This window comes from Nansenia antarctica, assembly GCF_963989245.1.
Source record: "Nansenia antarctica genome assembly, chromosome: 1".
Taxonomy (NCBI): Eukaryota; Metazoa; Chordata; class Actinopteri; order Argentiniformes; family Microstomatidae; genus Nansenia; species Nansenia antarctica.
In genome coordinates, this window is record NC_137674.1 from 108,365,451 (window position 1) to 108,377,950 (window position 12,500).

At 47.6% G+C, this 12,500-nt stretch overlaps 2 protein-coding genes across 2 annotated transcripts in view; both read right to left on the reverse strand.

Moving 5' to 3' along the window:
• The window catches only part of LOC308156281 (WD repeat-containing protein 47-like), a gene marked incomplete at both ends in the record, with an annotated part of 19,130 nt that extends 11,152 nt beyond the window's left edge, over positions 1-7,978 (reverse strand). Inside the window, 3 exons of the mRNA XM_080529626.1 lie at positions 104-188; positions 580-663; positions 7,821-7,978. Of these exons, the coding sequence (XP_080385752.1) occupies positions 104-188; positions 580-663; positions 7,821-7,978 (327 nt within the window). The remainder of the gene's footprint in view (positions 1-103; positions 189-579; positions 664-7,820) is intronic.
• Positions 1,912-4,143, reverse strand: LOC308173421 (E3 ubiquitin-protein ligase TRIM35-like; the record flags this gene model as incomplete). The annotated part of the gene is made up of 2 exons (XM_080548455.1): positions 1,912-2,022; positions 2,740-4,143. 2 exons carry the CDS (start codon positions 4,141-4,143, stop codon positions 1,912-1,914), a joined length of 1,515 nt encoding a protein of 504 aa, XP_080404581.1.
• Positions 7,979-12,500: the final 4,522 nt, after the last annotated feature.

A 12,500-nucleotide genomic window follows, 5' to 3' on the forward strand; every position in this document is an offset into this window, starting at 1 on the left:
GTCAGGTCATAAAGACTCTAGGGTTAGGGTTAGATCATAGGGGTTAGGGTCAGGTCATAGGGGTTAGGGTTAGGTCATAGGGGCTCTGGGGTCGTACACTCACATTGTGAGGGTCTTCTGCCGCTGACATGGCGTTATTCACACACAGAGCTTCCAGAAACTTCTGCTTCAGGATGATGTAACGGAATCTGACACACACAAGACAGACATGGTTACAACAGACAGTATATCCAAATGGTGGTGTTCCCCAGGTGGGATTTGAACTCATGACCCTCTGATCACCGGTCCAACGGAACTCACTACCCACTCGGCCTCCACTACCCCTAGACACTCATATAGAAACTCATACTACACATGAAACTCAAACAGACTGTGTATTCAAGACAGGGACAAGGCAAAGTGTTTGAGTTTGGTTGGTAACCTTTGGCTAAGTAACACACCTGAACTACCATGAGAAAGAAATGTGTCAAGCCTGTTAAAAATGTTTACCTAAATTAGCTACTAGACCATGGTGGAGGGGTTCTGTGTGTTCAGTGTGTCTCGAGACAGACAGTTGGATAATAACATCTTCTCTCTCACCTCTTCTTGTCAAACTTGTCCATTCCCTCCAAAGGCTGAATGAACTGCAGGACCTCATCCCATTGGCCGTCTAGGATCAGCTGCCTGAGGAGAGAAGAGACAGGTTGACATTCATCCACATTTACATTTACAATGTTTGGCATTTAGCAGACGCCTTCATCCAAAGCGACTTAAGACAAATACATTTGACTAAGTAAGTGAATCATCTGTCCACCAGTCTGAGCAGGAACAAGTCATCTATGCTCGGGCCAGAGGCCTTTGGCCGTTTTATATGTAGCCTGGATGTAATAAAAGTGATTCTGAGTCTGATTCTATTTGTATTATTATTATTATGATTATGATTATTATTATTAACAGTAGAGAGACTGTACAGGTGGGTAGAGGGGAAGTAGATGTCTCAGGAGGGACAGTTAAGGTGTAGCCTGAAGAGTGTCAACATTCAGGTATCAACCTGGCAGAACATAGGAGTCTCTTCACTACCCTACCAAACACCAAACTCAACACTGTGTGAATACCTCCAGTCTACATACTGTATCAGATACCCTACAAAACACAACTCAACAGGGTAGCACAGTGACATAATACATCTAAAATCAATCATGGTGAAACGTTCATTCAATCATCCACTTCATCAGTCCATTTACCATCTGGCTAAATTGAATAAGGTGCAGTGTAGATCCACTGGTTTGAGTAGCTCTGGTAAATGTCATTACTATTACTGTATGAAGCAGAGACAGCACACACACACACACACATACTACAAACCCCAGAGTAGAGTGTGTCTGACACCCCCCCTCCTCCCCAGGTTACTATGGCGACCAGAACGCCATCATCGTGTTCTCCGCCTGCTTCCTGCCTGACAGCAGCTGTGACCAATACCACTACGTCATGGAGCAGCTCTTCCTGTAAGCGGGGGTGTGTGTGTGTGTGTGTGGCTCATGTCATCTTAACACGAACCCATTTCCTGTTGTTGATGTTGTCTTTTATTCACAATTCGCCATGCTGACTGGCCTAGTGGTCACACACACACAGGCATGCACACACACACACAAACATACGATACAAATACACACACACACACACACGCACTCAGGGTAGTCTGGATTAGGTTATTGAAGTTGTACATTTATTGGTTCTCTGACCTTATACAGTCTGTCTGATTCAGATAGAGACGTTTACATGGAACATACTGGAGAAGCACTGAAGTAGATATATTATGTTCATATATAGAAAACATTTTATACAATCAATCAATCAATCAATCAATCAATCAATCAGGGTTCTATTGTCTCATTCTGTCAAGTCCATGTTTACAAACAAAAAGATGCTACATTAGCAACGAGTGATTATCAACACAACATCATGGAGGACATGAAGAGATGTTCTGTAGCTAGAGAGCTGCTCATCCTCTCCCTCCATCAGGTGGGTCTCATTAGACTCACGCTGAAACACACATCCAGTCATTTCTGTGTACCATCAAAGAGCCACCAACTAATGTAAACGGTAGATCAGATACATTAGCAGTGGATGGACATTAGTAAGTGTTATTGATCTTTGTACGTTAGTTAATCATTGATTCAGACAGAGGGAGTAACCATGGATACAGACATTTAGCAGTCGCCATTTAGAAGACACCTTATTCCAAAACGACTTACAATCGATACATTTGACTAAGCAAGTGAATCATCAATCCACCAGTCGTAGCAGGAACAGTAATCCAGCTCAGGCCCCGGGCCATTGGCAGTTTCAGTGATAGAAGAAGAAAGAAATTATTATTATTTATTTTTTTACACTGAAACAGTACAAGGGGGGCAGTAGAAGTCTTAGGAGACACAGTGCTGGGGGGTAGTAGATGTCTCAGGAGACACAGTACAGGGGGGTAGTAGATGTCTCAGGAGACACAGTGCTGGGGGGTAGTAGATGTCTCAGGAGGAGCAGTTAAGATGAAACCTGAAGAGATGGAGGTCTTCAGTCTCCAGTGGAAGATGGGGAGTGACTCTGCAGTTCTGACAGCCGTAGGAAGCTCATTCCACCAGCTATGAGTGTAGTGAAGAGACCTGACCGGGCAGCGTGACTGCCATGTTGGTGTAGAGGAGGTGGGGCCGGTTGGCCAGCAGAGGTGGAGGAGCGGAGTGAATGGGCTGAAGTTTGGGGGGTGACCATTGGCATCAGGGTCTTGAAGACACCTGGTAACACCCTCAGAGGTTGAAAGTTCCAACCATTCCAGATAAATGGAAAGACTTTCTCAGTGAAGGTGTGTGTGAATGTGTGTATGTGTGTGTTAGTGTCAAGGTCAGAGAATGACAGCTTTCCTCTGTCCCAGTCCAGCTGCACTCTGACCCTCTGGGGCTTCTGGCTCACTGTGAGGAAAGTGTTTGGAACACCTGGAACACCTGTACTAAACTCATTACCATAAAACCAAAGCCACCAGGATCCATCCCCAAAGTCTGAGTCTCCCTTCCTGGCTGCAGACTCTGTCATCACACCCAGGCCACAGTGATTATTCTCCCCCAACTCAACGTCCCAGCTGTGTGTCCCTGAGTCAAAGCCCTCAGAGCCCAGGACCACTGACCAGTTAAACCTCTCTGGGTTGTCAGGAAGCTGCTGTTCCTCTTCTCCGCGTGTCACACTGGTCAGATCATCAGACAGGATGAGACATGGGTAGGCAGTGTTGGGGTCCAGAATCACAGGAGTGTATTCCACTATTCCCTGCATCTTCTCCCAGACTCTGAACTGCAGGTTGCCCAGGTGCTTTGCCACGTCTATCAGCGCTCCTGAAACCTTCTCTGGATCCGGCAGTGTGCTCTGGGCTCTGTCCATGGAGGCCTTGAAGTTCAGCAGGAATGTGATGTCATCAGCTTTTAGCTCCTCCTCCATGGCTCTGATTGTGTCTGAAAGTGATGATATCTCTCCGCTTAGCCCCTCAATCTTCCTCTTCATCACCTGGCTCTTCTGCTCCTCTTCCTCCCTCAGTGCAGCAATCCTGACTTTCTCTTCAACTCGTAGAAACTGGTGAAGCTTCACAAACTGCTCCTTCATCTGCCTCTCTGTGCGCTGGGCCTGGCTCTCAATATGTTTAGCTGTTTCATCACAAGTCAGTTTAACCTCTTGAAAGGTCTGCAGCTTCTCCTTTAAGGGGTTCAGTGCAGTCTGGAGTTCACGCTTATGATCCAGTACAGCTTCATCTACTGGGCAACAGTCATGTTTTTTGTGCTGTTTTGAAGTCTGACACACCACACAGATGGGCTGTTTATCCTCCAGACAGAAGAGCTTGAGTTTCTCACTGTGCAGACTGCAGAGCACCTCAGACCCTGCTGCAGCTCTCTGACTTCTCTCCTGTAAGAAGTCCTCACACAGGTTCTTTAACACCCGGTTACAAGGAGGATGCCTGGATGATCTTTTCCTGCACATTGGACATTCCTGGGTGTCTTTCTGTTTCCAGAATTCCTGCAGACAGGTTTTACAGAAGCTGTGGCTACAACGGAGGACAACAGGATCCTTGAAGATGTCACAGCACACAGGACAGGAGAGATTCTCCTCAGAGAGAGAGGGTTTAGACGCCATTTTCTCACCACCTCCGTCTCCCCTGTAATGACTTCTAAGGTGAAAGTCCACTTCTGAAAACTCACCGCGTTGAAGTCAGCAGGAAGTTAAATCCAGATTGTGACGGTGTTGCTTCTTCCTTGGTGGTTGTTTTGAATGTTGATGGTAAATGAGTGTAAAGTCCTTCAGAGAGTCATACATATGTAATGTTGTGGATCATGCTAGTGAACGGCAGCACCAGAGAGCTGAATGTCAGCCTTCTGTGTGGTTCACTTCTGCTCTCCACTGTTTCCTGCTCAACAGGTAAGAGGGTGGAGCTTCAGGCAAGGTATGAGTCACTGTGTTCAAAGCTCACAAGCAGAATTATGTCAGGAATGGGTGCGTGTGTGTGTGTGTCATCTTAACACAAACCCATTTCCTGTTGTTGATGTTGTCTTGCATTGTAATTCACCATGCTGACGGTCCTAGTGGTCATACCAACACACACACACACACACACACACACACACACACACACACATGCAGGATAGTCTGAATTAGATTATTGAATTTGTATTGGTTTGCTGACCTTTAATATAGTAGCGAACAGGACTGGGAGAGTAACTCGCCCCCAAGCGGGTCTCGAACCCCCGATCTCCCGCTTACCAACCGGCCTCACTAACCACAACCCCAAGAGTTACAACCCCCGTCCCTAACCACAACATCAAGAGTTACAACCCCCGTCCCTAACCACAACATAAAGAGATACAACCCCCGTCCCGTTCTCTAAGCGGTGTTATCAGTGGGATGGCAACCGTGTCCACCTGAGGGACTAGTGATGTGTGTGTGTGTTTACTGTATTTGTGTGTTTACACGTGTATCTGTGTGTGTGTGTGTGTGTGTGTGTGTGTGTGTGTGTGTGTGTGTGTGTACACACACACACACACACACACACACACACACACACACACACACACACTTAGCGAGAACAAAGCTCTGGGCACAGGGTCAAACCCCATCAAGCACCCCTGGAGCAGTTAGGGGTTAAGTGCTTTGCTCAAGGGCACAACGGCAGTGCTAGGCACCTTAGATATGATGCCAGCAACCCTCCAGTCACCAGCTCACATCCTGATGTGGGGATCGAACAAGGCTATTGTATAAACACTATTTATCTGAGCATTCTCAACGAGTTCTGGGATCATCAAAGACCCCCAGATCATCAAAAACAACCACAGACTGTTAGACCCCAGCCCCCCAACCACAGTCTGTTAGACCCCAGCCCCCCCAACCACAGCCTGTTAGACCACCCCAACCACAATCTGTTAGACCCCAGCCACCCCAACCACAGCCTGTTAGACCCCAGCCACCCCAACCACAGTCTGTTAGACCCCAACCACAGTCTGTTAGACCCCAGCCACCGCAACCACAGCCTGTTAGACCCCAGCCACCCCAACCACAGTCTGTTAGACCCCAGCCACCCCAACCACAGCCTGTTAGACCCCAGCCCCCCCAACCACAGCCTGTTAGACCCCAGCCACCCCAACCACAGCCTGTTAGACCCCAGCCACCCCAACCACAGTCTGTTAGACCCAAGCCACCCCAACCACAGCCTGTTAGACCCCAGCCACCCCAACCACAGTCTGTTAGACCCCAGCCACCCCAACCACAGTCTGTTAGGCCCCAGCCACCCTAACCACAGCCTGTTAGACCCCAGCCCCCCCAACCACAGCCTGTTAGACCCCAGCCACCCCAACCACAGTCTGTTAGACCCCAGCCACCCCAACCACAGCCTGTTAGACCTCAGCCACCCCAACCACAGTCTGTTAGACCCCAGCCACCTCAACCACAGTCTGTTAGACCCCAGCCACCCCAACCACAGTCTGTTTGAACTGATTCCGTCCAAAAGACGAAGCCTCTTCCGTTTTCTTCAAAACTCAGAGGCTAACCAGCAGCTACTTCCCCCAGGCGATCAGGCTCATAAACAAGCCCACTGTAGACTATTGACTATCATCCCCAAGCACACCCCATATACAGACTACCTAAACCTTAAACTCACAGTCACTTTACTCAATACTATCTCTCACACCCACTGCCACCCAGTGCAATACTCATGACAATCTACTGGTACTATTTATTTTATTTACTATTTGTAGGCTACTGCTAATTGTATCCTGTCTTTATTTATATTTGTCACTTATGCCTTATGTCTCTATCTTGACTTATTGCCTTATTGTCTTGTGCTGCAATGTCAGGAACTGAAGCCTAAGATGTACTCTCTTGCACTTGTGTAATGTGACGTAACAATAAAACTTGAAACTTGAGTTGTGTCCTCCTGAATGAGGTGGTAGCTACATAGATGAACTGACTTATATAGCGCCTTATTCCAAAGCACAATGGCCTCTCATTCACACATTTACACACCAATGGCAGCAAGCTACCATGCAAGGTGCCAGCCAGCCCGCTCATTGGGAGCAATTTGGGGTTCAGTGTCTTGCCCAAGGACACCTCGACACGTGTCCAGCTGGGGTTCGAACCCTGCGATCTGCAGACCTTGCGATCATTAGACGCCGGCTCTACCTCCTGAGACACAGCCTCTACCTCCTGAGACACAGCCTCTACCTCCTGAGACACAGCCTCTTCCTCCACCAGCCTCTACCTCCTGAGACACAGCCTCTACCTCCACCAGCCTCTACCTCCTGAGACACAGCCTCTACCTCCACCAGCCTCTAACTCCTGAGACACAGCCTCTACCTCCTGAGACACAGCCTCTACCTCCTGAGACACAGCCTCTACCTCCTAAGACACAGCCTTTACCTCCTGAGACACAGCCTCTACCTCCTAAGACACAGCCTTTACCTCCTAAGACACAACCTCTACCTCCTGAGACACAACCTCTACCTCCTGAGACACAGCCTCTACCTCCTGAGACACAGCCTCTACCTCCTGAGACACAGCCTCTACCTCCTGAGCCACAGCCTCTACCTCCTGAACCACAGCCTCTACCTCCTGAGCCACAGCCTCTACCTCCTGAGACACAACCTCTACCTCCTGAGACACACCCTCTACCTCCTGAGACACACCCTCTACCTCCTGAGACACAGCCTCTACCTCCTGAACCACAGCCTCTACCTCCTGAGCCACAGCCTCTACCTCCTGAGACACAGCCTCTACCTCCTGAGACACAGCCTCTACCTCCTGAGACACAGCCTCTACCTCCTGAGCCACAGCCTCTACCTCCTGAACCACAGCCTCTACCTCCTGAGCCACAGCCTCTACCTCCTGAGACACAACCTCTACCTCCTGAGACACACCCTCTACCTCCTGAGACACACCCTCTACCTCCTGAGACACAGCCTCTACCTCCTGAACCACAGCCTCTACCTCCTGAGCCACAGCCTCTACCTCCTGAGACACAGCCTCTACCTCCTGAGACACAGCCTCTACCTCCTGAGACACAGCCTCTACCTCCTGAGACACAACCTCTACCTCCTGAGACACAGCCCCTACCTCCTGAGACACACCCTCTACCTCCTGAGACACAGCCTCTACCTCCTGAGACACAGCCTCTACCTCCTGAGACACAGCCTCTACCTCCTGAGCCACAGCCTCTACCTCCTGAGCCACAGCCTCTACCTCCTGAGACACAGCCTCTACCTCCTGAGACACAGCCGCCCCATGCTAGCTACCGCAGCACCATGCTAGCTACTGCAGCCACGTACCTGAGGAACAGCATGTCGTCAGAGTAGAGGCCGTTGATGACGCCGCTCTCCTTCTCCAGGGCCAGCATGCTGACGTGCAGCTTCCTGGAGTTGAGGAAGTCCAACATCAGCTTGATCACCTCCACCTCCTTGATGTTGATGGTCTCCTCTGCGGTCATGGTGTCTGTCTGTCTGTCTGTCTGTCTCTGTCAGGAAAAGTAGGAAAGACGTTCATGTCTCAAGGTATTGTAAGTCATAAGGGACTGTTTTAGTTGTGGTTTGCCCTTTCTTTTTGAGGAGGGTTAAGGTGTGGATGTGTTTTACAAATGTGTTGTCTGATAACGTTGAATAAGTGGTGAGGCTAGGTTTAGTTAGTCCAGAATGTCCTCCATCGTGCTAACACCATGACGGTAACACCAAAGTCATAGGATCAGGCGGTGTGTGTGTGTGCCTCTTGTAGGAGGGGGGGGGGGGGGGGGGGGGAACTGAGGGGTGGGAAAGGGAAGTGCAAGGTTATTCAAAGCAGCTTGAACTGAATAGGAGAGAAAGGACAGGTTGATATCCCGAGTTGAATTCAGAAATCTATCCAAATTGACAGATTGAATCCAGATTCCACTGGCTCTTTTAGCATAATAGTGTATGCGCATAATGCATTATTAAGCACTTACTCGTGTTAGCTAAACCTTTCCTTGTGTGTCAGCTACCTTCGCATGCCACTGGTCTGCTGGCACAGACACACACTAAGCACTGCACAGTGCACATGCATGGGAGGATCATCCGACTAGTAGCCTACTAGTGAACATAAGGGGACACACACAGGCACAAGAACACTGTTTCTGTTTCTGCAGAGACAGCTGAACTGAATAGACTTGGCTTGGTGGTGCTGCTGATATAACAGGCTTCTAAACAGCAAGCAAGCAAAAAAAAAAAAAAACATGCATGGCAATAAAACAGACACTAAGCAACCGACAACAGACAACAGACCCAGCACCACCCCAAAGGGAGTGAATCCTCTCCTCTCTCCTCTCCTCTCCTCTCCTCTCTCTCCTCTCACCTGCTCGTCTCCAATCAGCAGGGTAACGTCACAGCAGACGTGGAGCGCAGCAGAGAGAAGTATGTATGTATGTGCGGTTCCAGGGAGAGGTGGTGGTGGTGGTGGAGGATATTTTGGTGTCTCAATCTTTTGTTTCTTCTTACAACGTTGCAGCTTGAGGAGGAGGTCCCCCTCCCTGCCTGCTCCCTCGGTGTTAACAGCAGTGCACACACACACACACACACACACACACACACACACACACACACACACACACACACACACACACACCCGGTTGCCAAGTAAGCACAGCCGCAAAGCACCAATCAACGTGCAGAGACGCGTTGCGCCCGGTGGTGTCACACCTACCTACGGCGTGTCTGCAACTTTCACACATCATCTCTGGACAGATATTGTGATTAGTTCGGTCAATGACCGCAATTAAAAGTCTAATTATGTAACCGTTCTGAAATGCACCTTCGGGATGTCGAAAGACAAGTGTATGTTCGAGCGAACAGATCGAGGCTGCGTGTGTTCGTAAATTCGCTGTGGAAATCTGCATCAGCACTCACGGAATGCCTCTTGTCCAATCAAACGACTCGGTCGCGTTATGACGTTGGAGCCAGTGTGCGCTCCGGCGCTCTCAGAGAGGGTTGACGAACGCACCCTCAGACAAAGAGGGTGTGACCGTCTGCCCAACTCCATAGAGCCAAACCCCACAGAGGCATACATCTATATACATCCAGACAAAGAAGAGACAAGCATTAATTGCTTAAATATACCTTATTCCCTTGTGCATTAGTGCATAGAGTCCCAAAGAAAGAAATTGTAGTTGTTTTCTGAAAGGCGCTCATATTAAAATAGGCCTATAAGAGAAATAGAAAGAGGTTAGGGGGTTTGCTGAACACATTTTGGAAATACAGATGCATTCATTAAATTAATAAACCATGTATTTACTCAACACATAATAAAAAAAACAATCCCTCATGAGAAGATATTATTTTGTAAAGTACATTGATGTTACCATGACTGGTTATCCAAGAGGGCAAATTACTTATTTGTTATTTAACAAATTAACAAGTTATTTAATCATTAACCCCCCCCCCCCAAAAAAAAAGAAGGCACAACACACATTTTAGGCCATGCTTGATTTTATTCAATGCATAAGGTAAAAACAAAAACAACAACAACAACAACAACATGATCAGCAATAAGTTGAATGACAGCACAGCGTCTGATGAACAGAAGGAAGCAGTGCTTCTAGGGTGGACAGACCCCCGGCACACTGTACAGTTCACACTCTTACCCATTTACAGTTACACAGCCATTCACCTTGGCCTTAAACAGCCAAATAAGACTACTGTAAAAGCAGTCCCATAATTTCTACAAAAGAAAACAGTGAAACGCTCCTGGAACGACCATCGTCATGTTTGTATGTTCATGTAGGGTCTTTCTCTTTTGGTCATTTTATACCCCAAATGAAAACAAAGCACCAATGTTTATGTATGTGTATACAGTATACTATGTGTCTGTGCATGTGTGTGCATGTGTGCATGTGTGCGTGTGTGTGTGTGTGTGTGTGTGTGTGTGGCTGTGTGTGTGTGTGTGTGGCTGTGTGTGTGTGTGTGTGTGTGTGGCTGTGTGTGTGTGTGTGTGTGTGTGTGTGGCTGTGTGTGTGTGTGTGGCTGTGTGTGTGTGTGTGTGGCTGTGTGTGTGGCTGTGTGTGTGTGTGTGTGTTAGCCATCTGCACAAGGTGTGGAACATGTTATCCCTGACGTGAGACGTGAGACAGCGTCAAGCCTCTACCCGTAAGCGGTGACTAAGTACGGCACATCCTGCCTTCAAACTCCCAGTAAAGGAAATAAAACTGGATCCTTAATCCTCTTTTCCTGGTCTCACGGACAGTACGCCGTGTGCTGTACAGTAGCTAGATGTGGGGTCTCACTTGCATGAAAGTACGTTGAAAAGAGGTGAGGCTTCAACCACAACGTTGTCGTACATTATTACTTTTAATAACATGATCATTCATCGATCAATACTTAAAAAATGAACGGCCATGTCTGGATGTTTCTATACCTGATAAGTGTGCAGATAAACAAGCAGCATTGTGGGTAACGTATGCCATTACTTGTCAGAAAGCTGATTAACCAGTCGAATCTCGGTCGCAATATGGAAAAATCTCAGACATCACAAACTAATTCACATTTTCAATATTGAAAATATTCACATATTACAGACACACCTACTGTATATGTGGCATTTTACCAGGACTGGTCCATTAGGTGGCAATTCAAAGGAGATAACATTGATCTCTTGTTTATCTGTTCACAAACCTGCTGTGAACCGTCAGAAACAATAAAGTACACTGTGGTTTTACATGCTTTCTTTAAAACAAACAAAGTGGGGGGCTTCAAGGGTGTGCGTGGATAACACTAGACTAGCTAACACTAGACTAGAGAACACTAGACTAGAGAACACTAGACTAGACTAGCTAACACTCGACTAGAGAATACTAGACTAGCTAACACTAGACTAGCTACACTAGCTGTATGCTTGTTAAAAAGGTCTGTTTATCGCCCCGCGGTGGTGTAGCGGTATAAGCACTAACCACTAGTGCAAGCTGCCCACCGGGGACTGGGATCGAATACCAGCTCGCCAGATCCGGATATGGCCGAGGCACACACAGGGAGCGGCATATTGGGCGGCCGCTCCCGAGGGCGGTATAGGAATAGTTCCGGACAAGGATCCGTCGCGCAACAGCGCCCCCGGGGTGCCGGAATAACGGTGCTGGGCTCGAGGAGCCAGTCAGCTAGTCTGCCTGGTGATCTCCTCTGGGGCTGCCGGCCACGGGGTCGTGCGGCGGATCCTACGCAATAGGCAGGGGATAATTGGATGCTAGGTTGGGTTCAATTGGCTACCAAATTGGGTGAAAAAGGGATAAAATCAAAAAAAAAAAAAAAAAAAAAAAAGTCTGTTTATCGATTTGGCTCTTCATGTCCTGCACCTTCATTCACACTTATGATGCTGTGTTTTAACCGGGGCCAAGGCTAAGATAGCATCCCTGCCGTAGCATACAAAAAGCCTATGGAAGGTAGCCTATTAGCTTTACAATCTCCTCACTGCACTCACATACAAACATAAAGACCACACCTGTCGACAGACATCCCCCCCAAAAAACAACAACAATCTAAACAGATGAATAACATTCAACGCTTCAGTGTTTCCAAATAAAAAACGTCATGGCATTCGTAACTTTCTCTTCTTATTTTTACTTTTGGCACATAGAAAAACTCACATACATAGGCTACTGTACATACGCGTGCTGTAATAAAATCACTCGAATCAGACAATCTCTTGTCTCACACTAAACTAAATAATCAGTGATATCCATTTACAATTCTTAAACAGTGTTTTTTGTTTTTTACATTCCAGTTGTCCGTTAATCTCTGACTTGAGTCCTCCTGACTGAATCCAATCCGGAGCATAAAGGAAAAGGAATGAAAGGATGACAGGATGACAGGAATGACAAAAGAAGAAAAAACAAACAAATACAAAACAATCTTAATCTACTGGCATTGCAGGTGTCAGAATGTACAGAATCCTCATGGATATGAACAGTGAAGTGCAAATTGAAAGTGAATGTTCCATTTAAGAGAGCGTCGAGGGGG